The 27,792-nt window shown below is 33.0% G+C and overlaps 4 protein-coding genes across 11 annotated transcripts in view; 3 read left to right on the top strand and 1 right to left on the bottom strand.

The window, feature by feature from the left end:
• The window catches only part of Kank (KN motif and ankyrin repeat domain-containing protein 2 kank), a 39,688-nt gene extending 30,479 nt beyond the window's left edge, over positions 1-9,209 (top strand). For all 5 annotated transcript variants that reach the window (XM_018448164.1, XM_018448165.1, XM_018448166.1 and 2 more), the window contains 6 exons: positions 888-1,003; positions 1,938-2,018; positions 2,705-2,932; positions 3,846-5,086; positions 6,575-7,178; positions 7,308-9,209. In XM_018448164.1, coding sequence (XP_018303666.1) covers positions 888-1,003; positions 1,938-2,018; positions 2,705-2,932; positions 3,846-5,086; positions 6,575-7,178; positions 7,308-7,751 — 2,714 coding nt within the window. In that variant the 3' untranslated portion in view covers positions 7,752-9,209. The remainder of the gene's footprint in view (positions 1-887; positions 1,004-1,937; positions 2,019-2,704; positions 2,933-3,845; positions 5,087-6,574; positions 7,179-7,307) is intronic.
• Positions 9,210-11,375: 2,166 nt separating this feature from the next.
• Bet1 (blocked early in transport 1) lies at positions 11,376-12,643 on the top strand. 3 transcript variants are annotated; one of them, XM_018448169.1, is made up of 4 exons: positions 11,376-11,461; positions 11,729-11,851; positions 11,913-12,076; positions 12,161-12,643. In XM_018448169.1, exons 2-4 carry the CDS (start codon positions 11,833-11,835, stop codon positions 12,314-12,316), a joined length of 339 nt encoding a protein of 112 aa, XP_018303671.1. In that variant the 5' UTR covers positions 11,376-11,461; positions 11,729-11,832; the 3' UTR covers positions 12,317-12,643. The 3 variants fall into 3 exon arrangements, with proteins under 3 accessions (XP_018303671.1, XP_018303674.1, XP_018303673.1); XM_018448172.1 differs by having other exon boundaries at positions 11,378-11,461; positions 11,765-11,851; XM_018448171.1 differs by lacking the exon at positions 11,376-11,461 and adding an exon at positions 11,631-11,647 and having other exon boundaries at positions 11,765-11,851.
• A 297-nt stretch (positions 12,644-12,940) lies between these two features.
• Positions 12,941-14,699, top strand: LOC108722811 (probable ribosome production factor 1). Its single transcript, XM_018448115.1, has 3 exons — positions 12,941-13,756; positions 14,011-14,275; positions 14,493-14,699. The coding sequence occupies exons 1-3, from the start codon at positions 13,180-13,182 to the stop codon at positions 14,668-14,670; spliced, it is 1,020 nt and encodes a 339-aa protein (XP_018303617.1). The 5' UTR covers positions 12,941-13,179; the 3' UTR covers positions 14,671-14,699.
• A 131-nt stretch (positions 14,700-14,830) lies between these two features.
• On the bottom strand, positions 14,831-16,925 carry LOC108722814 (THUMP domain-containing protein 3). 2 transcript variants are annotated; one of them, XM_018448118.1, is made up of 7 exons: positions 16,790-16,925; positions 16,568-16,680; positions 15,949-16,480; positions 15,620-15,798; positions 15,374-15,553; positions 15,137-15,271; positions 14,831-15,031 (listed from the first exon to the last, which is right to left on the bottom strand). In XM_018448118.1, the coding sequence occupies exons 1-7, from the start codon at positions 16,875-16,877 to the stop codon at positions 14,831-14,833; spliced, it is 1,428 nt and encodes a 475-aa protein (XP_018303620.1). In that variant the 5' UTR covers positions 16,878-16,925. The 2 variants fall into 2 exon arrangements, with proteins under 2 accessions (XP_018303620.1, XP_018303621.1); XM_018448119.1 differs by lacking the exon at positions 14,831-15,031 and having other exon boundaries at positions 15,178-15,207.
• Between the last annotated feature and the right edge of the window lie 10,867 nt (positions 16,926-27,792).

Below are 27,792 nucleotides of genomic sequence, written 5' to 3'. Positions count from 1 at the left end.
CTATTAAATTTGAAGAGACACTTTGCCAAAGAATACGTTATTAAAATTAAGATTGTAGATTGTGAAATATCTCGTGCGGACATATCGTTCGTCACGAATTGCGTGCTGAACATTTTGCATCGCGACGACCGAGCCCACGAGACATATCACGACATTGTCAAAGGAATTTGCCACTACGTCTGCCACATTTCTTCATTGTTCTCTTCGAGATAACGTTCTGCTCTGTAACGTAATTGCTCAAGTGCCGATTAAAAAACATTTCGTCAGAACAGGTGAACTTAGCCTGTAGTAAATGTTGCACAATAATAATACGTATATATGCAATAATACATAATATGGCGATATACAATAATGACGCAAAAAATTTAATCATTCTTCTCCATGTCTATTATCGAATAATGATACGTCAAAAAGAGCAATCAACGATTGCTAAAAGAAATAGCGACGTTATTAGTAGCTACATTAAATGAAATATTTCTAAGAAATATTCTTGTGCGATTCTATTGTATATCTAGATTCTAACGGGTTATAAAGAAAGAGAAAGGCACAAAATATCAATTTATTAATAAAATTATTTTATTATTTGTTTCTTAAAATAAATATAAGTATTATATTAAATAATACAAGTATCAATTATGGATTTTATTTTTCAAGAGTATATTTTTCTGAAAATCTCTCCCTCGTGCGGAGGAATCAGTTTAAATTAACTTCCTTAGTTAAAGGGTTAACAAAGCCGGAGGGCAGAGTTGATCGAAGAGGGAGATTAAAGTGGATGTTTCAACGTTCAGCGCAATCACGTTTTCTCAGAAATGAATAAAATATTTCTTGCAAAAAAAATGCATCGGATAGTTAAGCGTATAGTTTCCAAGACTAATTTTTTTCGCTAGATGGCACAAATGGGACGGCACCGGTGCAAAATGCGGCTCAGACAGACCAGCCGGCAGATTCTGACAACGCCAGCGTTGGAAGTGGCAATTCGAATCTTAGTACCGGCGCACTTCAGGTATGAAATTTATACTTTATTATCAAGGTTGGATAAGTTAACTTTTTTTTTTAACTAAGTTAAGTTAAAGTTAACAGCCTTGAAAATTTAACTTTATTACAATTTAAGTTAATCCATAATGGAATTAATTGAATTAAAAGTTAAGTTAATAAAAAAAGTAATTAAAAAGTTAAAAGTTAAATTTGGTCCGAACGGACAACCAAAAAAAAAAGAAAAAGAGAAAGTTTGACCATTTCACATAATTTTTTGTATTTTTCCTTTCTCACAGCATATTTATTAAAGAATCTGGTTATTTTTCACAAGTAACGATTATACAATATAAAATTATTAAACTATATGCTTATTATTCTCTCTTATTATGTCTGAAGATTAACTTAAAAAAAAATCAAATTAAAAGTTAATAATTATCGATAAAATGTAATTAAATTAAGTTAAAAAGTTAAGAGTCTAAAATGTCTTAACTAAGTTAAGTTAAAATTAATTAACTTTTTAACTTTTTAACTTAACTTTTATCTTTTTAATTTATCTTTTTATTTTTTTAATCTAACACTACCCAACTTTGTTTATTATATATTTATATAACTATCACATTATACAATATTACTATAAATTATACATTATATTATGATTTATTTGTTGTAAGAAAAAAATTGCATAGGTGATTAAAATTCGAGCAACCGAAAATTGAAAAGTTACACAATGATTTTATTCTTGCCACTATCCTATAAAAGATTTTTAATATTTTTATACATTATTCCTTATTACTCCTAATTTTAATTGATTTCTAATTAAATATTTCTAATCTTAAACTTGATAACAGTCTTTACCAAGCTCCTTTTCTTCTTTAGCTTCTAATTTTATATAATATTAGTAAGTTGACTTAACTTTGTAAAATATAAGAACAAAGAGAGATAATATTTTTTATATGTTACAGAATATCAGAGAACAAATGGCGGCATCTCTGGAACGAATGAAAGAGCTAGAGGAACAGGTCAAGGCGATTCCCATGCTGCAGGTGAGTTCTCACTAATTTCCTATTCTCCCACCTACGCTTTCGTAACGTTCATCGCCCGGCATGTAATTTGTACCCAGGCGAGCTCTTCCGTTCTAGCGAAACGTTCGTGTGTAAGATATTCCCGCTGCTTTATCATGATCTCGTTGTTCTTATTACGACGACGTCTCGTTGCACATTCAGTACATAAACTATGCGAAAATATGAAGTTCTCACACATTTTTAAAAAAATTTCGTAAATTTATATTTATATTCATGTAACAATCGCTACCAATTGTAATATAATAAACTTGACCTAAAAAATAATAAAATTAAAGAAGATAAAGATTTTTTGTATTTTATTTTTAATCAATCTTATATATTAATTTCATTTTGTTTAATATGAAAAACACAGAATATTTTATTCCTAGCTTATTCTATCTATTGATACCTGATCTAAAAAATATAATTACATAGAATATTAGTCATTTCCCGGGAAAAAATATTTTATATATAATTTTATAAAGGGTTATTCTATTGCTACAATTTATTTAGTATTCCTTCAATTGGTAATATTTCTATTACTTCCGCAGCGCTAAAAATCATGTTTTCTCACGCGTCGCAATTTTATCAATCTCTATAAAAAAAACTACACTATTGCCAGACTTATCTAACTCCGTACACATAATCTCTTTCTTTTCCTCTTGCAGGTGCAAGTCTCGGTATTGAAAGAGGAGAAGCGCAATCTCCTACGGCAAGTGGACGAGCTGAGTAAAACGAATTCCTACAATGACACCCTACACAGGCATCGCAGTCAGTCGTTTTCGGAACAACACAGCACCCTACGAAACTTGAAGAACTCTGAAAGCGTATCTACCAGGGACATGGGAACCATGTGTGGCGTGATGACAAGGGATGTCGGGGTGTCGTACCAACCGGTAAGAATTGTATTTTTATTTAAGCATACAAGCTATTTATTTCTCTAAATATCTAAAAGACGTCTAGCAAATCTTGAAATTCTGAATGTGTGTTTTTATTAAAATTATTTAATTAAATATTTTAGAGAATATATTATATTTTTTGTTGTTATTTTAATATATTAGTTTATTAACCTTAATAGCTTCATTAAACTTTACTTCACTACACACTTTTAGAATATTTATCTATTTTTACTGTAATTCTATATAAAATAAATAATAAAGAACTAATCAAATTAGAATTAAAGATAATCAATATTATATATTAAAGTTAATTTAAACTTCTATGCTATTTGATGTATGTAATTTTTAGATTACATATCTAGTTTCTTTTTTAAGTTAGAATTTCTCATTAAATTATTCGTCGGTTATATACATCCTGAAATGAGCATCGATTGCTTGTTCTCTAATTAGAAGTGAAAATCGGAATTTAAATGGAGATATATTATTTTGTCGTGTCATTTTCTTACATCGTCGAAGTCCAGCGATTTTCGCGCGCGTGTACATATTTCGCATAAATATTTATAAATAGATACGTCGAGATTGAAGATTATAAAAATATTAGTTACAATATGTATCCGCTTTTTAATACAATGCTGCGTTTCTTTCTGAAACTTCCCAGATATGTCATCGGTAATATAATCTGCTCGGTATGCAATGGTTCGTAATATTTAAGGCGATTAACAACGTATATTCAAAATCAATATTATGTTATTTTATGTAAAATTGTGTAGCAATTACATCGAGGCTAATTAGTGTATAAAAGGAGATATACGTATATATAAATATAATTCTGAACAAAAATATGCTTTAATAACTTATATTCAAATTTACCAAAACTCATTGCATCGAGTTAACAATTATTCGCGTACAGGTTCGAACGAGAGACGTCGGTATGATAACAAGCACACCGATCAAACCATCGCTACAGAAAAGTCATTTACGAATCGAAGAGATTGCGCCCGAGATCCAGGACCAGAGTACCGTATTGGCCGACGAAACATCGTCAAACTTCTCGAACCTTTGCGATTCCCAGCATCGTAGCTGGAAATCGAGTTTGACCCGCAGTCAACTGATGCTGGAAGAGATCCTGCCGGAAGTACGAAAACAGCAATTAACGAGAACTTTGCTTCAAGTGGAATCTATACCGCCTAACGAAAACAATGTGATTAATCGCAAAACCATAAAGAAAACGCGAGACTTCGGTATCAATACAGAAAACAAGTCCAGGAGTCTTCAATACAGTCACTTCCTAATTGAGGATATTGCACCGGAAGCAAAGAAGGAAGTAAAAAAGCGTTCTTTCGGCACAACAACAAGATTAAATATGAAGGATCTTCTAACGAAGGAAGATGCTGAATTGCTTGTGGAACATGCTTTAAGGAATTACAAGAACAGTTTGGTAAAAGACACTTCCTCCAGGAGCGTTCAATGCAGTCCAGAAACGCCTAAAGTCGCTGAAAAGCGGGATCGGGCGGTTCAAGTGACGGAGCAGTTTAGAATGCGCTCGCACGTGAGCGTAACTGCTAAGCCGATGACGTCGGAGGTCGGGATCGAAGTCAAACTCGGTTCTTGCATTAGAAGCATAGGCGTTGGACCAGATCCAGTGCAGCCGCCTGTGTCGTTGAACTGGATAAATTTGAGAAGTCATTCGTTCAACTATGGTGACACGCGAATGAAGACAAAAGCTAGCAAATCGGTAGCGGTGATGGTGGAGGACTTGGTAAAAACCATCACTCGCGGCACCGATACTTCCGGTCTCGCGCCAAAGTGTCGAGATTTTGGTACCTCGACGATGAAGAAGACGTTGATCGATGTGTCGGTCGGTGATTCTGTGAGGCCACACATCTCGATCTCTTGCGCGGCGAATTATTGCGACAATTGCAAGGAGACAATCAAAAGTTTGGCGAAGCAAATCGCAAATAATGCAGAGAACAGCTTGAATCATCAGAATAGCAATATGGTATCCAGGATTCCGAGGCCATCCCATATTCCTCTGAATACCAGCGATTATAGAAGACAGTTCAAACGTCAGGACACTTACACGAAAATACCAGCCGCCGGTGTGATTAGATACGACACGGACAATAAAGAGCAGTATGACAGTAGTAATCGGTTAGTCATTTGGAATTACCTTTATTTTATCTTATCTTTTACGAGATACTGGAGAAATAATAGAGATTTAGAGATTACAAATTTAAATATTTTTATTGCAAAGTATTCTTAATCTATGGGAAATAAATTAATCATATCTAAATTATTCTGCAAAAAACGATGAATTAGGGAGAGTGAATTACTAAATATTATTTTACTCCATGAGGCTTTATGAAATCTTTATTATTTACTTGGAGAAAATTACAAATTGCATATAATTAGTACATGATGGTTATCAAGATGCTTTGAATTAGTTCGAATATGACGTTCAAATCAAAGAAACTTTTCTTTAACCGTATAGCAACAATTTCCGTATAGCTCAAATTTCTTTAATTCAAACAAATGCTTTTTTAATCGAAGAAATCGAGAATTATCAAATTTTAAGACCTATCAAGACTTTCAAGAGTATACAATTTCGAATAATATTCGAAATGTTTCGAAACAGAGCAATAATTGAATCGATTAAAAATTCGCAAGAGATATGATCGAATATCCATCATTACATAATTATTCTTATAATTATTCTTTTAAATTATGTCAAGTTTAAATTTATTGTGTAGTTTTAAACTTAATACTTCCAAATGAGTAGATTTCCAATGATGATTTCCAAAATGAGAACGAAGCATTTACCCCTTCAAAACTCGATCCTCTCTTCCCGCTCAACTACGCTCCACGCCATCTGTTATTTCCGTGGTCGAAGGTCGCTTTTGCAAGGGGGTTGTTTCGCGTAAAAGAGGGTGGAAAAAGGATAGCACGAAGCCAATTACAGAGCCGCGTATGACGTACTTCGTGCCTGCCAAGCGTGCCGAGATAGTTTGTTGTTGTTTTTGAGTCCATGGTTGCGCGCGTGTCGAATGCGTCATCGAGTGCTCTTCCTGGCACAGCAATTACGTACAAAATACCGCGACGAAAGTGTCGAAGCGTCAGATATTAATGCGCGTCTCACATTGTACTGACGGTTTTGCAATGGTGAACGAATAAGTGTATCCTCGATCTGGACAGATCGATGCAACAGCAGCAACAGCAAACCACCTCTCGTTTATTTAGCGATCTTGAAGTCTCCGATATCTCGCCTTGTTTGACCACGGAAGGGTAACTTCCCCCCCTTTTCCACTATCTGATATCTTCTATTTACAGCATCATACTCATTGCTACTAATTTCATCAGTATCGTGTTAAATTTTGAATATTTTAATATTAATAACTTTATTAAGGATACTTTTATAATATTTCATAAATCTTTTTTATTTAAGATTTGAAATTTTTAACCTTTTCAATTACGCCAATTATTAGACTATATTAATTTTATTGAATAGATTTTGCAACTTTCCTTATATAATATGTACAAAGAATAATAATTAATCAGATGAGTGTTATACGTATATAAGTATTATATGCCAAGTATTTTTAAACAGATATTTAAAAAATTGTTTCTTCTTGGCTCTTACAGCATTCAACAATTGCAATCCGAGAAAATCAAGGATGAGAAGATTGTGTCAGAAGAGATGCGTAACGTGGAGAAGGAGACAGATAATGAGGAGAAGTCGGAGCTACCAGAATCAGCTTTGTTTCAACCAATCCAAGATAAGCCTAGGAAAAAGGTTGAGCCCTCGAAGGAGATGCAGGCCGCCATGAAGGTGCTCAATGACAGTATCAAGAAATCACCTAGCAGAAATATCTCTCATCAGCTTAAAAATGCTACCAATATTATACAGCAAGAATGGTTCAAAATATCCAGCACATCTAGCGCGAATCCGTTAGATGTCGAGGATTATTTGGACCGTTTTGAGGAATGCTCGAGCACTCTGCTCGAGTATATTGTCAATATGACGGACACCAGTGGAAATACAGCGATGCACTATGCGGTCTCTCATGGCAATTTCGACGTGGTGTCTATATTGTTAGATTCGAAAGTATGCGATATTAATAAGGCGAACGTGGCTGGTTACACGGCTGTGATGTTAGCTGCTCTGGCAGAAGTCAGAAATTCCACGCACGCCTCGGTAGCGAATAGATTGTTCCAGCTTGCTGACGTCAACATCCGAGCAAAATTGGTAGGCTCAGCTACATTATAATAAATACAATAGAAGTATTATCTATGTTTACGAAAATAATTAAAAAAATTTTCTCCTGTTTTTTTTTAAATATATTTATAATTATCTAATTTTTTTTTGTGCAAACAGCATGGGCAAACTGCGCTGATGTTGGCAGTATCGCACGGACGTAAGGATATGACGCAACTGCTGCTAGATGCTGGAGCAGCAGTTAATATTCAGGATGAAGACGGTAGCACCGCATTAATGTGCGCAGCGGAACACGGCCACACCGAGATCGTGAGGTTGCTCCTTGCACATCCGGACTGCGACCCATCTATCGTCGACGTAGACGGCAGTTCGGCCCTGAAGATCGCCCTGGAGGCGGGTAACCGGGATATTGGAGTGTTACTTTATGCTCATGAGCACGTTAATCGAGGCATCAGCCCATATTCTACTCTGAGACGAAGCAGAAGAGGTTCCAAGCCGACAACGCCCACTGGACCGTCTCCTTCGGCTCCAGCTAGCCCGGCGCCATCGCGACGCATTCACTCGTCCAGCGTTTCTCTGAACACATCGAAATATTCCAAATAATTCCGATAGCCGATCCTTTATATACAACTTTCTTAAGATTCATCCATCATGATTTTTCTTTTCACACATTATTTAAAACGTATAGTAATTGGCAAGCGAGAGTCACAGTATAACTGGAACTTTATATTTAAGTATAACTTTTCTTTTATGTAATCTGTTTTATATTCTCCTATAAGTTATGGTTATATTTATAATGTATATTGTTATATACATCATGCTGCGAACATACGACGCGATACATTGAAGTCCTCTTGCCTAACGATCGATTTCTTTCGATAAAACTGTATTGTATAATTTAGGAAGTCAAGAACAATGCTCAACACTGTATATATCTATTCAGGGTAACGTTGGAAAAATCTTGTAGTTTAGTTTGTAGCAGTAATCTTTAATAATAGTCCAGTGTAGGTGCTGCCAGGCATTTTGACGAATCTTTCATAAATCCTTCGTAAATTTTATACGATTTTAATTGTATAGCACATCCTTGAGGAATACAATTTTTCTCTTAGACAGGATGTGGAAGTACAAAATAATTAATATCCATGACGATACAATCCACAGCAAAGAAAATTGGTTAACCTTTTTGTGTTTTTCTTTTTGGACTCTGTGGCATTGAACATTCCAAAAAGAACAATCGTCGATCCGAATTTCTTACGGTAGAAATTTATACAATATTTAATACATCCAAAGTTCAGGCCTAATCTCAAATTACTCCTTGGGATCAAATCGTCAATATCGTGTGCATATATATACATATTATTTATATACACACGATATACAGATACACCGATATGCGTAGAGAAACATTACGTAGTAATATATGTAATAAATGTATATGTTATAACAGTGTGAGAATTTTACGATTCAATAATTGACGGCGTTTTCATGCGCGAGCGACATCAAACGTACTTATCACTGTTCTATGTTGAGATAAAGATGTTGGATAGTGAAAATTGTATAAAAGCAGTATATCTAGTTGTAAAACGTATCGAAAGACTTACGAAGAAAATTATGTTTTTGAACTTGTTAACAATTTTCATATCGAGAATTTTATATATGATCATATCGAGACGTTAATATATGTTTATTTAACCGAACGAATCGTCAACACGAGCATTAAGAATAATAGCGTTCCATTTACGTAAAAGAAGAATAAATACACTGTGAACGTTTTTCTTATAAGGTTGTGAATAGAGTTATAATTAAATTATTTAAGTTCGAGAGAGATCAAAGATCCATAGTTAAACATTATCGTAAGTGTTTCTCCATCTCCGAGAGTAATTCTATGGCGATTGTTGGCGTGAGATATATAATTGTCTGTATATCAAACGTGTAGACAATGTATGAAACATCTTGATACCGTAGGAATTTATAGAAAGTAGAAAAGTACTCCTTTATTGTTTGTGCCTTTATATTTAATATATAATACTATTAATAACACTCTGAAACACGATTCTTTAAATGCCCCTCGTCTATAATCGATCTAATATACAGGATGTCTCACAACTACCACATTTCCTCTTAAGAACGTGTTTTTGAGGTAATTTTGAGACGAAAATTCTAATACAAAAATGTCGAGGCTACAAGTTTTTTTACTTATAATTGGTTAAAGATAGTTTGTAATTCAAAAACTATTATGCGGGGTCTACAATAGAAGTCGTAGCGATCGTAGGGTCTTAAGTCATAGAAAATTGACCAATCACAGTTGAATATTCTTCTCATATTCGACTGTTATGGGTCAATTTTCTACGACTTAAGACCCTACGACTGTTACGACTTCTATTGTAGATCCCGCATTATAGCCACGATATTTTTGTATTATGCGGGGTCTACAATAGAAGTCGTAGCAGTCGTAGGGTCTTAAGTCGTAGAAAATTGACCAATCAGAGTCGATTATTCTTCTCATATTTGATTGAGATTGTTAATTTTCTATGACTTAAAACTCTACGACCGCTACGACTTCTATTGTAGATCCCACGTTAAGCTGGTTCTACATTAGTCGCGTCGCAAGCGTGTCGCAAATGTTGCGGTCCAATCAAAGTCGAGCTAGCTTGTCGTTGATTGGACCGCAACGCTTGCGACGCTGCGATGCGACTAATGTAGAACCAGCTTTAAGCCCATGGCACATACAAATAAGGTCGTAACACATAAGCAGTAATGCGGGGTCTACAATAGCAGTCGTAGGGTCTCAAGTCGTAGAAAATTGACCAATCACAATCGAATATGAGAAGAATAATCAACTGTGATTGGTCAATTTTCTACGACTTAAGACCCTACGACCGTTACAACTTCTATTGTAGACCCCGCATAAGGAAATCGTAACATTGGATTCGCTACTGGCCTTACGGTCTCTACTGTGCGATTGGCCAATTCGCTTATTGATTACGGCCTTACGTTTTTGACTGTGTTCCAAATTTACTGCCAGCACTGAAAATGTTACAGTTTACGTTACGTGCACATAGATTTTCAGTATTGGCAGTCAATTTTGGAACACAGCCTTTGTATGTGCCATGGGCTTTACGGAACGTACTCTTGGCCAAGTGAACCTTGAAACGAGGACCAGGGCCACCCAAAACTAAAGAAGAAGATGCTTTTACAGAATATACTTCCGCAATTTGTCTATTAAATGCTGACGCTCTGTACATATTTAATTAATTATATATACATATATATATATATATACATTCATACACCAAATGCAGGATTGGTAAGTTAACTTTTTTTTTAACTAAGTTAAGTTACAGTTAACAGCCTGAAAATTTGACTTTATTAAAATACAAGTTAATTCATAATGAAATTAATTGAATTAAAAGTTGAGTTAATAAAAAAGTAATTGAAAAGTTAAAAGTTAAATTTGGTCCAGACAACCAAAAAAGAAAGAAAAAGAAAAAGTTTGACCATTTTATGTACATAATTTTTTGTATTTTTCCTTTCTCACAGCATATTTATTAAAGAATCTGGTTATTTTTGTTCACAAGTAACGATTATACAATATAAAATTACTAAACTATATGCTCATTATCCTCTCGTATTAGGCCTGTTCTTTTTGGCTGAACTTTTGCACCACAGTTCATCTTTCTTCCTTTTCTCTCCAGCAGGAAAAAAGAGGAAAAAAGATGAACTGGTGCAAACGGTCAGCCAAAAAGAACAAGCATAGTGTCTGAAGATTAACTTAAAATAAATCAAATTAAAAGTTAATAATTACCGATAAAATGTAATTAAATTAAGTTAAAAAGTTAAGAGTCTAAAATGTAACTTAAATGTAAGTTAAAATAAATTAATTAACTTTTTAACTTAACTTTTATCTTTTTAATTTAGCACTACCCAACCCTGACAAATGTTAATTAATACTCTATAGTTTATATAGCAAAAAAAGAATCATTTCAAAAGTATTTGTAGAGTATCGATATTATTGACTGGCGATATAAATTTTTCTTTACAACATATATAAAAATTAATTTATAATTAGTTAAGAAACATTAGGATAATAATAAATCTTAAAATTATAATAAAAAAAAATTCTAATTCTTATTGGTGACCTAACATAACTTTTTAGTCATAGCAGTTAGTACTTGTATTGTATTCTCAATCAATTGATAGCATCGATCCCTTTCATTTCGATACACGTCACTGCGATGCACTACGATCGTGACGTTGACACATATTGACACATATTTTCTATTCTCCGGCTGTCTGCATTTTCTATTTAATTGGTAAATTGAAAATGTTATTATATTGAAAAACTGAACAGATATTTGAAATAGTTAGTACGAATGTGTCGTTTATTTGAGGTTATATTTATATGTTAATATTTTCAGTTTAACTATTTTCGTTTAATACAATTTACTTACGTGGAAAACATATTTTTACTTAAATAATTTTTATTATTACTTAACTGAGTAAGTCTATTTTGTATTACAAGTATTATATTTATATAAGCATAAATAATTGAACTGACCTCACAATATGTATTTTTCTAGATAAAAAAAGATTGAAATATTTCTCAATTTTTAAAGGTGTTTTGTGGGACAATAATTTTCTTTTGTATCTGTTCATCTGTTAACCTATCAAGATTGCTAACAAAATGCGACGTTCTCATTCAGGTAAGTTGTCAGTTAACAAATACATCGATTCTTATTTTAAACATAATTTTTACTTTTTCAGGAGGTTATGGCTATGAGCCATTACCAAGTACATCTCATAATACTATGGAAGACGAGAATGAAAGGATGACTGAAGAATTGAAGGATAAAATTCATGCTTTAAAATCATTATCTATTGACATTGGCACGGAAGTCAAATACCAAGATAAAATGCTAAAAGGCATGGTTAGTTGACTAGCTTTTTTAAGACGTTGACATAATTTTGTATATTATTTTATACATAGCAAATAATACAAATTTATATTTTAGGATGACGATTTTGATAGAACAAGTGGTTCCTTATCTGGTTCTGTAGCACGTGTATTGCGTTTAGCAAAGGCAGGCCACAACTATTATATTTTATATTTATTTCTTTTTTCTATAGCAGTATTTTTTGTATTATGGATAATTTTGAAATTTAAATGATGGTACATAAGGAGTGTATATCAATTGCACACGAGCCGATTGCGCAGAAGCCAATTACTGCGTTGAAAAAAAAAAACCATGCAGAAGTCGCTGTGATTGACAGTGAGCAATTGCTACAGTGTGCAAGTGAATCACTCACGTACATAAGTCTATAGATAAGATGAGAGAGGGTGATATGTGTATAAAACGTAATTAGGATAAAAGTATAATAGTTTGTGATTAAGTTATTCAACTATCTTGAATTTTTCGCATTATTTCATCATACAGGAAACTTTACTCTCATTTTATAAAATAACATACGTATTGTTATGTCACCTGTAAAAAAATAATTTGAAAAAATAGCGAGATGACATACTCTTAAAAAAGAGAAATATTTTTTTGTACAGATATGTTATGCTCATGAAAAAAATATAATCTGTAAATGATAAGATCAAAAATTGTATTTTTATTTTTTAATTATCCTTTTCGTCATAAATTCTGATATGATAAATTGTTCTTTTTATGATCTGCTTTCTAGTTTATTACTACAAAGAACTAAATTACTAAATGATAAAAGCGCCTTCTTTTTACCCTATATTTCTCATATTGGCGACACTGTGTGCTCTCAGGAATTTGGTCGTAAACATGTGGTAGCTTTAAAAGAATTGATAGGTTAGAGACGCGAAAATAGCGAAAGTGCACTGAATGGTTATGATTTTAATGCAAAAAGTTTACGTGTGGCCTCTCATCTGATTTTTGAAGAGGCATTCACTGGATCTAAGTACTTGATCCATCTCATCGCATGATACTGTGATCTTATAAGTTATAAGTGGGTCAGAAATCCATAGGGGAAGAAAGAAGAAGAATACAAAAGGTTGTACAAGATGAAGATTAAAACTTTGCGAAAGAATCCTCTGAGTCGACCCAGGGAGGAAGATGAAGTGGCGAATGATCAACCGAGTACGTCAGCGGATATAGCTTCAGAAGTTTTGCTGCCGTCTGACAGTAATTTTAACCACATCAAATGCAAAGCTCTGAGGTACCAGAAATGCCAGGAATTGATGAAAGAACGAGCGAAAGCAAAGAAAGCAGCGAAAAAGGCGAGGATACAATCGGGCGCTCCGAAACAGGTGCCACATACTTTAGAGAGCCTACGAGAGAAAGATGAGACTACGATAGTAGGTAATCTGGATGATGAGGCGAATGAGGAGCTCAAATTTGACCTTGAACATGACGAATTTGCTGCCTACTATAAGCAAGAATATGAACCTAAGGTCCTCATTACATATGCCGATAATCCAAACAGGAAAACGAGAATTTTTGGCAGAGAACTTACAAGGATGGTACCTAATTCCATTTCGCTGTATAGAAATCGCTCTGGCGTTAAAAAAATGGTCAAAAGTGCTACTGCCCGAAACTTTACAGATATAATCATTGTCAATGAGGATCAATGCAAACCAAGTATCCTTATAGCTGATTATAAACTGATAGTGTATGGTCATTTATAAATATTGTAATAAACTAATACTTTATCTGTTGTATAATATATCCTGTAGATAAATTGATAGGAAATTATTAGAGGCATCAGAAATTTTTTGGAAGCTTTACTTAAAAAGCAATTTACTTGACCAATTTTAATTATACATCATATAAAATATCAAGCTCTTAAATTTAAGTTATTTTTATTTTGAAAGTTTTCCTTAAATAATTGTTAGATGGAATGTTAGTCATTCATCTGCCAGACGGTCCTACTGCACACTTCAAAATTAGTAATGTCAAACTAACAACAGATTTAAAGCGCAACCATAAGGAGATCACAGAACACAGGCCAGAAGTTATTCTCAATAACTTTACTACACGCTTAGGTTTCACCATCGGCAGAATGCTAGGAGCCTTGTTTCATTATCAGCCAGAATTTAAAGGAAGGAGAGTCGTGACATTTCATAATCAAAGAGATTATATATTTTTTAGACATCATAGGTAATTTTATAGTACTTTTAATTTTAAAAAAATATTTTGATGAAAAAAAAATTAATGTAATTTCTATATATGACAACATTTCTCTAAAGTTAAAGAATTTATATAGACTTTATTTTTTATATTTATTATTAATCACATGGAATTTATAGAACTTAGAATTAACATCGGTGTAAACCACATCTCTGTTATACTTAAATCTAATTGAACGAATTTACAGATACGAGTTTAATCTCAAGAATGGAAAACCGAGATTACGAGAACTAGGTCCACGATTTACTTTGAAATTAAGATCACTGCAACATGGAACATTCGACAGTAAATATGGCGATTACGAGTGGATTATACAAGGTCGCAGACACGAGATGGAGACAAGCAGAAGAAAGTTCTTTTTGTGAATTCTATGTATACATATATTAGGATTATCTGGGAAATAATTTGTAAAAAAACTAAACATGATTGTATGCCAAATATATGCTAAATAAACTCTATTAATTTTTTCGTACAAAAATATGAACTCACAATACTTGTATCACAATACTTATGAAAACAGACTATCTAATTGGACAAAGGCTTTTTAGTCGAATAGGACGAGTCGTTATTGTCTCTCGGATAACTATACTGTTTAGCCACACGTGGTTTGAAAGAATCAAGGGCTACTTGAGTGCGGTTCAAAACGTAAACTGCAGCTGCAAGGCCTCCCACATTTACACCAATTATTTTTATCACCCAGAATAAATCACCAGCTGCCATCAGAGCCTAAAATGAAGAATAGAATTTGTTTTCGGATTATAGTAAAATATTTTACTTTAATTCTTTTCTTTCATATTTTAATTGCTATACATAACTGTAATAAAAACTTACGTCTTTAAAGTTATATCTATCATAAGTGAGTAGAATGATTTGTCCGTTTAATTTTACTATACGACCAAATTCTAGCAAAAATTTTTTGTAAAAAATTTTGTTGTATGACTTATTCCCACTTCTTTTACCAAAAGGCTGCAGATTATTTAAAAAATGATCATTTTTAATGAAAAAATAAAAATATGTAAAAATTAATTATAAAGTTGGAACAAAATTTTTAATGATTAATTTCCATACCATATCAGTAACAATAATATCAACGAAAGAATCTTTGAATGGCAATTTTGAAGCAGTCCACTGTACAAGATCTATTTTACATGTAACTGCTGAAGCATTCATATTTGATTTTGTTCTGTCCGTAGCTCTGGAATCATTGTCGCCACACAAGACATATGAATGTGGAAAAGCTAGTGTTGCCTGAAATTTGTATTTGAATAGAATTTTATGAATTATTAATTTTATTATTGTAAACATGCAATATACCTCTATAGGAATAGAACCTCCCCCGCACATAGGATCTACTATTATATCTCCTAGCTTGGGATTTGCTAATTTTAGCAAATTGTAACATATAGTCGATCTAAGAGTAGTTGGTCCAAAATTTATGATATTTCTGTGATGCTTGGATTTGTGCGTAACTCGTAAATGTGTTATTAATTGATCTAAAATATTTAGAAATAATTAGTATCTATTTAACTTCTCTCATTATTCATATTAATTGATTCTTGGAAGTATTCTTGTTATAAAACTTTATGTGTACATTTCTTAAAATTGTTAAAATTCTTTAGTCTATTAATTCTCATTTATCGTACCATCTATCAATTTGCAGACAATTTCTAGATGATACATGGACAAGTCAACCAACCAATGAAATTTGTCCTGTAGTACCTCTCCGATAACCCTAGCAACATCCTTAGATTCAACTGCATGTTTACCACTCCTCTCACATGTTACTCTATATTTGAGTATATCATTTTCTTGAGATTTTGAAGGATCTTGACCCCTTTTTTTCCCTTTCTCTTCTTTCATCTCTGATACATCCCAATCATAGGGATCTTTTTTCTCTTTCTCTTTATTGCGCATTTCTAACATCTCTGTTTTGGCTACAAGATCTTCCTTTTTAGCTTCAACGTGTTCTTCAGTCGTTGGATAAAGTTTTCCCTTGAAACTTGTTGCACATTTCCATGCTTCAAGAGTTTTCTTCCATGTTTTATCTGAATTCGAAAGTATGTCCGAGTTATAATTTCTTATATGCAATAAGTCTGATTCTTTGTTATTAGTAAACGATAAACTTCCGTTCTCAGCTACTATAAATATATGATCTATCGATCTCATTTCTTGAACCTATAACATATATGACAAAACATAAACATTATGATTCTTGCGCCTAATATTTAAAAAATAATTTGAATTAATTGTATGGAAGAGTACTTTTGGAAATTCGTCCCAATCGATATTAAAATAGATTCTTCCGCGTTGCTTAACCACCCGAACATCTTTGCCCAATTTCTCTTTGCATTCGTCAATTGCTTCCCATTCGAAACCTGCGTCAACAAAATCATTTGTTGTGTAGGACGTTGTTGTAGGTTATGTTTAAGAGACGCGCGTGGATTTCTCCTTATCTCATGGACAAGTTCACGAATAATTTCGTACCTGTGTCCACAGTGACTCCAATCGTAAAAATCTTGTCATTATCAACAGATTCCGAAAAGAGTTGACTCACAGATTCGCTTGCACTCATTGTTGAGATTCAATCGTCAACCCCAGTCAATCCTCGACAAAAACACACGTACTCAGTGTTGCTCAGTGTCACGCAGTGTATATTTACCTGACACGTTACAGTGTAGCGGCTACACATATACGTAACGTTGTGTATGACTTGATTTTCATTTGTTTTCTTTATCGAAGAGAGTCGTTAGAAAAGTCTGAAAGACTATTAAAACTCTAATTAGTTTAACCTTTCGATTTTGTATTTATGTTAAGGATATTTTATACCTATTTTCAAAATGATAACAAAATTACGAAAAAATTACAAATTATTCTATATAAATCACGTTTAAAAATAATACGACAAATTTGGTAACAATTTACTATTTGAACCATAAGTTATTTTAATAAACGGTAGTATTTTTTAAATCTGTGCTCTCTAATAAAAATATATATGGAAATGTATTATAAAATAAATGATAAAAATCTCAATTTTTTAATATAAATACATTACGTATTCAAGATTATTTACGTATAGTTACATTAATTGCGATGCATGAACTAACTGTCCACTAAATAAACAAAATATTTATTTGTTCTACATCTTTGTAATTAATTAGTGAATCGTTATGAAACTTTGCATAAATTATTTTGAATATTTAAAGTACCTACTTATAAAAGAAATATGTAAATGTTTTAATCATTTTTAAAATTTTAATTTTTAACAATAAAAATAATAACAATAAAATCAATAAATTACAAAAATGTGTTATTAAACAAAAATATAATCTTATTCACACAACTTTTATATGTATATAGTATATTTGAAGTGTAAATATTAAACATACTTCAAAATTTAATTTTTTTTGCAGGGTTCATCTAATCTGTACGTCTCTAATACATTCTTAATATTTACAGACAGCCCAAATAACACAGATGATTTTAATAAATTCAAAAAATGATTTATATTATTCTTAATTCTTTATGAATTAACGTAATCTATTCGAAATGAACTGAAAAAAATTTCTTTTCGGTAATAAGGAAGGACTATAAAAATGTATTATATTTTAACATTTTAACTAACTACGTAAATCAAAATTGAAAGAAATCTTTTTTTCTGTTTTAGTATGCGGCATCGCCACTAGATGAACGTGACGAAAACTTTTTCTCGTAGATAAGAAATCACCAGGACAGAATAAAAGGCGCAGCATAAGAAGATTTTAGGATATCGATCACGTAACTTCTTTAAGAAACGTGAAAACAGAAAATTTTTTTGTGTGCAGTGTTATTATGTACTACGTACAACACACATATAAAAATTTTCGTGTTTCGCTCTAGCTAGAGAAAAAGTTACATGATCGATATATCTTGGTCTATCGTCAATCGTTTCTTAAGGAGCGATGTCGGTATATTTTTTTTACATTGATTGAGCCCCAAAATTGGGCTATGAATCAAAAGTCAAGTGTTTTAACAATTTTTTTGCGGGTTATAAAGCTTTACCTTTTTTTTTTATCTGAAAGAGTTCAGAAAAAGTATTTTTTTAGAACTCTTACAACTGCTTACAACTGCTTTAAGACAAAAATAATGGAAATAGAATTATTTTAGATTCCCTCTGCTTCAAGGATATTTAAAATAAAATAATAAATTTATAAAATTATAAATACAGAATTTTCTAAATTTTAATGTTAGCATTTTAATTTTCCTTTAAACTTCTTCGCGCGTTTCTCTCCTATTTTCCTAATTTTCTGTTTGAAAAATTACAAAGAATGATCGGATAAAATTAATATTAAAGTCCACAGAAGCAATCGCGAAGCGATAATGTGAACGATATTGCCTCTTTAACAAACAAAGTGATCGGGTATCGTAATGACGGGTCATCCGAATAGAGGAAGACGATTCGTTTAATGACAGTCAATAAGTATTTTTGGTATGTGCATAAACTCACACATTACAGCGAATGTTATAAATGGACCAGCATCGAATATGCAAACGACGTTATACCTTTTCGCGCTGTCAACTAACGTGACCGCGTCCGGCAGCGCTGAGAGCGCTTTCCCGTGTTTTAATCTATTTCATTAATTAACGAAAATTATTCTGACACTCACAATCACACACCTCGCCTCTGCGACGACAGACAATAAAATCGATGCTATTTTATGATACCGATAGGAGATGTTGTATGCCACTAAAGCGCAGATTGAATGCGCTATTGTTAGTCCGCAAGCATAATTTTGCGATTGATTGAAAATTTATCTGATGTTGCATATTAGCCAAAACCAAAATATACGATACATTCAAGTCTTTTTTAATTTCCCTCGATTTGGGATAACACCTATCAGGTTAAAGAAAATATTAAATTAAATCATTTACATTAATGTGTATCTCTTCCTCTTAGACGATTCTATTAAATTATTCTGTCATTCAACAGATTAATATTATTATACGAATAACGTTGGAATATTTTAATTAAGAACTAAATTTGTATTATTTTTATCGTCGAAAGAGAGATAATATTTGAAATTTGACGCAGCAATTTCTAATAATAGTTTCACATAAGTTAGCATGCAATAGATCGTTTACAAAGTAATTTATTATAGAATGTTAGCGACGCGCATTCAATACAATTTAGAACCGAATAATTACACATTTTCTTGTTTCCGATCGACAATCGTTCGCGATATTCTTTATGTAGCTCAGCTCATTCAAGGTTCAGGCTTGCAGCGGTTCAATAACCCTTTACCGTGGCACATGAATATTCAGCGAAAGCGCAATGGGCGTCCATCGTAAGTGCCAATTTCAACTTTGTGCGCGCACCGTCTCTATGACTGAAATCCAGTTCCTCCACTTCGCGAGACCGGACCGGACGGTTGGACGTCCGCGACGTGAAGGCTCATATTTCAGTCGCGGTCATCGTAAGGCACCAAATGTCAAACGCACAGACAGACCACGAAGAGAGATACGCGAGGCATCGTGTAGTCGGCTATAAATCAGCTCGCCAATTCTCAGTTCTCCAATTTTTCCTCTCGCGTTTCCTTGTGTGTCTCGTACACCTCCAAACAATATATACAAACAATATACTCGTTTTATTTCAGCACGACGTAGTACCGAAAATTTTATGAAAGTGGTTTCTATACACTTTTATTAATTTAATACATAATGTCATAATAATTACGTTAAGTCCTAAAGTAGTCGTGCTAATTTAATATCAGTAAGATAAGCGATTCCATAATGAATATAACGGATTTAAAGTCGAGTCATCTCATGTTACGTCGTATGAGTGATCCGCAGAGAGTCATTTATCTTGTATGCTAATTTGCATTAACTCGACGTACATCATCTTTGGATAATTATATCTAATAGTTATGCGCCCCTAACTAAGAATAATTGATGAACTTAAGATTGTTCCACGTGCGAATCTTCAGCAAATTTCAATAATAGAACGTTATTCAATCGATGAGAAATTAATATTCAAAAAGGCGTAGTACAGTAGATCTTGAATATAACACGAGGCACTTATTTTAAAAGCGTTTTCGAAACGATATGAATTTCAATAAAAACTCGATAAAATTTTCAGTATTGAAACTTCAGAATGTGATTTAATAATTTTGTACATAATACGAACGATAATTTTCTACTTTTAATCGATGTTAAATATCGAATTATTGTATACCGTAATCTACAAGTTAATTGCACTTTACGTGAGTTCGGTAATTAATAACTAATAATCAGTAATTGTGAACAGGTCAAATAGCGCTAACATTTTAACGGGAATAACAACTACCGAAATAAATAAGAAATTGGGGCATTTCTTCGCCTTCGTCCCTTACATCCCCAAAACAGGCAGTGGGCGCGCGAACTAGGACACGTGGAAATAAATATGTAATTCCTTGATATTCATAGACGATCGATCGGTATCCTGAAATTAGACTCATCATCGTTGGCAAATGGCAGCGCAAGAGAAAAAGAGAGGGAGAGAACAAGAAAAGGTGATAATCCATCGGCTGCGACGGAGTCTACGTTTTCTTCGACTCTCTCGGGTCATTTCGGGTCGAAAGTTCGCCAGGGCACGGCCCCCCTATACATAGAAGCAACCAGACTGCTCCTCTTGCTGCTATCGCTGCCGATGCTGCTGCTGCTGCTGATGTTGCTGGTGATGCTGCTGGTGATGCTGCTGCTGCTTCGCTGCTCGTCTTTCTCTTTCGCTCTTTCTCTCCGCGCCGCGCCGCATGGCATCCGCGAGCTGACAGGTGAAGCCGGGCACCTGAAATATTCATCGGACGCTGGGTTGAACGAGGCGCGACCGAACGTCAATCTGTCAACCTGCTTCCAGCTTGCTATATATCCGCGTATGTAGGTATTCGCGAATCTCGCATTCTCGTGTGTGTATGTGTGTGCATTCGGCTATGAGACGCGCGTGTATACTCGATTATTCGCGACATACACACATACATATTGACACACGAACGTGTCTCCTCCCACCGCACTGGTTATATTGGCAATTATATGGAAAGATGAGATCGATTCAGCGACGAATGCAGATTTCACATTTGCGAACGTGCCTGACGGCCGCGAGATCGCGATATATGCATATCATTTTTGCACTCTATCTGTATCATCGTCATCTGAGAGATAATAATCGTATCTGGTGTCAAAGATCGAATCTTTCATTATTATGCTGCTTATTGTAAGTAATATATATATATATATGTATAGATTATGTATTTATAGCAAATATGCAATCCAATATACTGTATTTATTTATTATACTATTTAATTTATTATTATAACTATATAATTATTTACTATAGCTATTTACTATACTATATTTATTTTTGCCATTACATATATATAAATGCTTTTTAAAAAATTTACCGAAAATAAAAATTCAAAAGTTGTAATTTTAGTTTTCATTTGAATTATCGGAGATTTCTTTTAAAATTGTAGCTGAGAATTTAATTAAACATTCGCTTTAAATATTTCAGACAAAGTTTAACTCGAAAAAGAGGGCATTATTTAATTTGACTGTCAGAATCCTAGTTGCAAAAATAGGGAGAGAAACTGTCGAAACTATTTTAATAAAATCTGGAGACACGGTAGTATCTCAGCGCTAAACATGGCGCGAGACACTGCCGTGGCTTTACGCGAACCGGCGAAGGATCTCAATAACGATTTAATATACATATATACATAAAACTATATATGCCTAATTCACGTTTCGTCTTTCAAATGTCATCGTGAATACGATAGTTATTTCATTATTCAATTTTCTCACATGATGCATAATAATATTTTTTGCAGTATTATAATTTTTTTCAATAATAGATTTGTATATAAGAGATAAGTGCTTCTTTAGGTACATATTGATATATACTCTCGATTTGAACAAGATATACGACTACTAATGCATTATGCACATTTACGCACTTGTCAACGCATGTATAGGTCTCTCACTCGACGGTTTCCCGCGTTTTCAATCGTACAGCTAGAGATAGGGTAAAAGACCGGTGAATTAAGCCGACACTTCGAGGGGCTTTTAAAATTTAAATAATGCATTGTTGCCGGACCCGTCGTTCGCCTTCTCCCGCCGTCGGTTATCCCATCTCGAACGATGCTCGGACTGCGTTCCTGGCTGTCGACCCTCGTTTCGCCGACTTTTTGGCAGTTCTCGGTAAAGCATTGTCGGTACCAACATCGACGTGCATCAGGAATTGTGTAATTTTCCCGGAGAAAATGCGAAACGAGCGGAAGAAACTTTGCGGCCAACCAACCTGACATGAGCTAATGCATCCTTCGGAATTAATTTTTCGTGATCTCCGACATCGAGATAAATTGGACATAATGATTTGTAATATTACATCTTGAATGTGTTCTGTTTTGAGTTTTGAAATTAATGTTTGATAAATTACACGTTACGTTAATAATTTAATATGTATGTAATTTGAATTATATACTTTAATTTCTAAAAATAGCGATTATAATACATGAAATTTTCATTAATTTAATATATGGAAATAAGTGTGAAGGAATATTTACAAGTATTTCATATTATTAATGCATTTTATTAAAACATTTTACTATATTTTAAAAAATTATAAATTATTACATATTATTGCTAATACATGCATACATACACATATACATATACATTGTATATATACGTGGGTGGTTCGAATCAAACCAGGACTTTTATTCTCATGAACTTAAGAATAAAAGTCCCGGTGTGACTTCAAATTTCAAGAATTCAACATATAAATAGTAAAAATTAAAAATCTTAAAAATCGAAAAATGTCAGGAAAATTAATCGGCAAGAAAGTCATGCTATTAAAAATTCCAAAAATTTTCCAATGTTTTAAAAATTTTCTCAACTTTTACAATTTTCTGAAAATGTATTAACTACAATGATTACATGCCATTTTAATCATAAATATATTTTATCTTCTGTTATATTATTGTTTTGTTTGACAATATTAAATTTATTGGAAACTGTGATTGAAACAAAAATAAAATCCGTAGCAAAGTGATATTTCAGTAACGTGTATTGTGCACGTTCGAAATTTTAGGAGATATTTATTGAAGGACTTTTAAATATGAGATAGGAAATTTGTTGGTATTATGTATAAACGTAATCATATAACCGTAATAAAGTCTGGCATCAGGTAAATTCTCATGTTTATTTTTTGAAAACAAGTTTGATAATATGGTACATATGTATCTAGCAAAAATGTTAACATAAAAAAAATATGTGAAAAAATTGATAAAATTATATAATAATAGAAAAAAATATAACGCAAAAGTAATGTTATAAACATAACTGGTCTATACTATAATATCTTAGTACTATATTTTAATAACATTTTTTAATATTATTAATATAATAGATAATATATCGCATACATTTTATAATGTTTTTATTCACGTTGCATTTTTTATTCACAGTTAAAAGTGAAATAAATTTATTTTACAATATATAGAATAATATTTATAATTTTAGGGGTTATATACATGTGGTATATTGAAACGAGTCACACAGTTTTCAACCCATTAAAATCTGCGGGAACAATTCCCTTTCATGGCTCCCCTTGGATTAAATTTTAACTAATTTCGTATCCAGCATTCACTGCCCATTTTCCGTCTCTATCAAAGTTATAATTAAAATACCATATATGTGTATTTTATTACAAATTCGTTACTTCATTTTCTGCACAAAAGGTCATGCTATTTCTATTTTACGATACTGTCAAACATTTATAAGACATTACACATTTCAAACTATATATATTTATAATTTTCTTTTGACAGAAATAATAATTGAGCGGAAAAAAACGAATAATTATATATAATTTATTTCTACACGTTAATCATGTATTCCTCTATTTAAATTAATAATTATATCTAAAAGTTTCCATGAGATACAAGATTTATAAATAGCCTACAATAAAATTAATTATCGATATTATCAAAGTTAAGCTTTGTGCGAAAATTATTACTTTGTATTTTCGATTTATTACATATAAATGTTTACTCTTTTTAATTTACTATAGACTTAGTATTTAGATATAAATATAGAAGTAAAAGGATAAATAAATTTGTAAAAATAAATAAATAAAGTTGTAAAAATTAAGCGCTTATTAAAACATTTTATGTCATGAATAAGAAAACCTCCGCTTTAATTAATAGGCGTATCATTAGGCCTGTCATACTGATCCCATTTATTATCAACAGCAATCTATTTTCCATCACTTAGCTTATTACCCGTTTCACTCGACGACTATAAACGCCAATTGCAATTATTTTTAATGTCTTTACGGAAATATTAGTCATACGTCGTATTCTATAATGCGCCGTAATAATTGTAATTAAAGGGATCGTAACTATCTGGGATGGTGTACTTCCTCGCGATATAACGCTCACTGTGAAGTTCCCACGTTGCGATTCTTGATACGACGAGATTGATACACATGACTGAGTTTAAAGGAAAAGAGACGCTACTAATACGCAACAATAAGTATTCTCGTGCATAATATGGTTATTTACATAAATGCGACATGTTACAAAAATATTCTCACAATTGTCAGAAGAGATAATCGCAATATGTCTTATTTCTATGTATAAAAAATATGTTAATAAAGTTCTAAAATATCTATGATTATGTATCAAATATTTTATATTTTTAAACACTAGTTCGCAGCGCTTGCATTCATAAAAATATAGTATAGACATATTATAAAAGTCTTAAATTTATTATACAAACGCAAACAAAAATTAGACATAAATTCGTAAAATTCTTTTTCAATAAAATTACAATTACAAATTCTCTACAATTGAATAATACGATCAGCAGGTAACGATGATAATCAGCTCTTCCGTGATTATGATTATTGCCCGAAAGCCAATATTATCAGCAAGGCTTTCTGAGCAACAATCAAAAGCATAAAGAGCTCGGTTGAAGTCGCAGGACATTTGTAACGCAGGTTTCAGGTGACTGCACAGATCAAGCATAGTCCTGTAATTAAAGCGCACTTTGATTAACGATCGCAATTATGTCAATCGCGTTTTATTACACGTTCCTGCGGTATCTTTATTGCGAGACGAGGAGATCCGCGAACGGAATCGAAATTAATTTCAGAATACTCGCGTAGGTATTACATCGATTATAATGGGACCTTAAAATCAATCACGCGGCAATAAAAGGTTCCACCGGTGGAAAAAAAAAAAGACACGGCAGAAACGAGCGCCGAATGAAGAGGAGAGAATCGGAAGTGGCAGGAATACCGCGCGCTCGTCAATCTTCGCGAGGAAATGATTGAGACGAATGGATGGAAGGGCTAGCCGATCATAATTTTATTACATCGCACGTATCGGACGTCGAGATGAGGAGGAACTCCGGCAGCGATATCTTTTTTCCTCTCCTCCTCTCATTCTCTCCTTTGCTACCGCAATCTCTCAGCCGGTCGAGAGGCAATATCGGTAACTACGTTTCACGTCCAATTTTAAATCGATGCCTCACGTGAAAAGTAAATCCTTTTCCACTCTACCGAATTTTTCCCCACAGATTTCCACTTACCTGATTCTTCTCTATCGAGATTTTCGCTCCTCTTCCTAAAGCTGGAACGCATCAGCTTTTACCGTTCTAATATTTTCTAAAAAAAAAAGGTAAGAGAGTATAAGAGAAAATGTATGTAAAATATGATAAAAGATTTGATCTCTTTATCTTATCTCGAGAATAATTACATATAAATGAGACTGAAAAATTGCAAAACATATTTTTTTATAGAGATGGTTTGCTTCAAGTATTGATTTTCGCTGAAATAGAATTAGAATAAAATCAACAATATTTTAGATCTATAGACAATATTTATAGCCTACACAATTCATCGTCGAAATCATGACTGCTCATGAGTCACTTGAACTCGACGAACATTCTGCACGAGAGGTGCTGGCTTAGCAGAAAAGACAATGAAGGCGGAGCAATGAACGGAACGTTAAAAGCGATGGAAAACTTGATACACTATTTATATCTCGTGTCACTTGTACACACTGAGTTGCAATATATAATTCAAAGTTGCATATATAATTCGATAATGTTTGATCGGATAAGTGCGTGGGCCCGACAACTATCGTAATACTCTATCTACTGGTATGATCGATTTGACGGTAGATCGCAGACTGGCTTCAATGGGTATTGAGACAAACAAGTATTCAGGAAAATACTCTAATCTTTCACTCTTTCAGTTAATGCTTTTCCCGAACAATGAGAAAGCGTTCTCGTGTATCAATGAATTATCTCAATGCCGTACGATTCGAGAACCGTTATTCGCAAGTTGTTGACGCTGCACGCGCCTTCACAATGACATATAGGTATGTCGAATGCCCAGAGAGCATCAGTTTTCCACTAATACAAAATTCTATTTCGATTATAGCTTTCGGATATTACGAGAATGTTTGCGCAATTTACGGAAACCGCAATATTAGTCCATTTGCGGCTTCCCATTATTGAATACTTCTGCTAAAATCCTCATGGTACTTCTCCATTGATACACAATAGTTATCTACGTCTTGCAAATCTAGAAATTAACAAATTTAAAATATAATATTACGAAATTTTAACCCTTATCTCCAATCTATTAATAATTATTTTCAATATATTTATTTCTTTTCAAAATTATAATAAAATATAGAGAGAGTTTAATTGTATAATACTTTGAATGTTCTTAAATAATGAAAATTAAACGATCTCTTGTAAGCTATAAAAGCTTATAAAAATTCTTTGCAAATATTCGTTTTTGCTGTAGTTAATTATCAGAAGTTACACGAAGTGCATAATGGCAAAACATCGCAATTTTGCAGCGCAACCAAGGGTTTTGACGAGGTTTAAGCGAGGAAGATTGAATTTGTCGAAGATGCAGTTTTTGTGATTATCAATGCACCTTTACGGGGCAACGCGAGGTGCCTGCATCAGCGATCTAGTATAATACGTTCATTACGGGATGGTCAGCTAGTTTCTGACCACTGAGTCTCGGTAAGTTTTCTACTTACCGAAAAGAAAGAATTCAAATATTATTTGCGTTAATACAAAAAATTATGTCGACGATAAACTACGTTAGATGTGGAATGTAAATTAGACAATATTTTATATGATTGTAGTAGCTCTATTATATTTGAATAAGACAGTTATTTGAGGAGAAATGCCGTCTTGCTGTGAGCGAATGTACTGGTCATGTTTGCCCCAGAGCAATGCGCAACATGCAACAGGTATCTTACGGCTTTCTGCAATCTACCACTGTCAAGTTCTCCACTTTCATCTCGTAATGGTTTTGAAAAATGGTCTTGAGTTCATTTCTTTATCACATAAGCATTCTACACATTCGCAACATGCAATTCCATTTAGCTTTATACGTTTAATATTTAAAAGCATAACATAATTTGCATCTCACAATCAGTACGATAAT

This window comes from Mycetomoellerius zeteki, unplaced genomic scaffold (genome assembly GCF_001594055.1).
Source record: "Mycetomoellerius zeteki isolate Tzet28-1 unplaced genomic scaffold, Tzet1.0 scaffold22, whole genome shotgun sequence".
In the NCBI taxonomy this organism is placed as follows: Eukaryota; Metazoa; Arthropoda; class Insecta; order Hymenoptera; family Formicidae; genus Mycetomoellerius; species Mycetomoellerius zeteki.
This window is presented reverse-complemented; position numbering and strand designations above follow the sequence as displayed.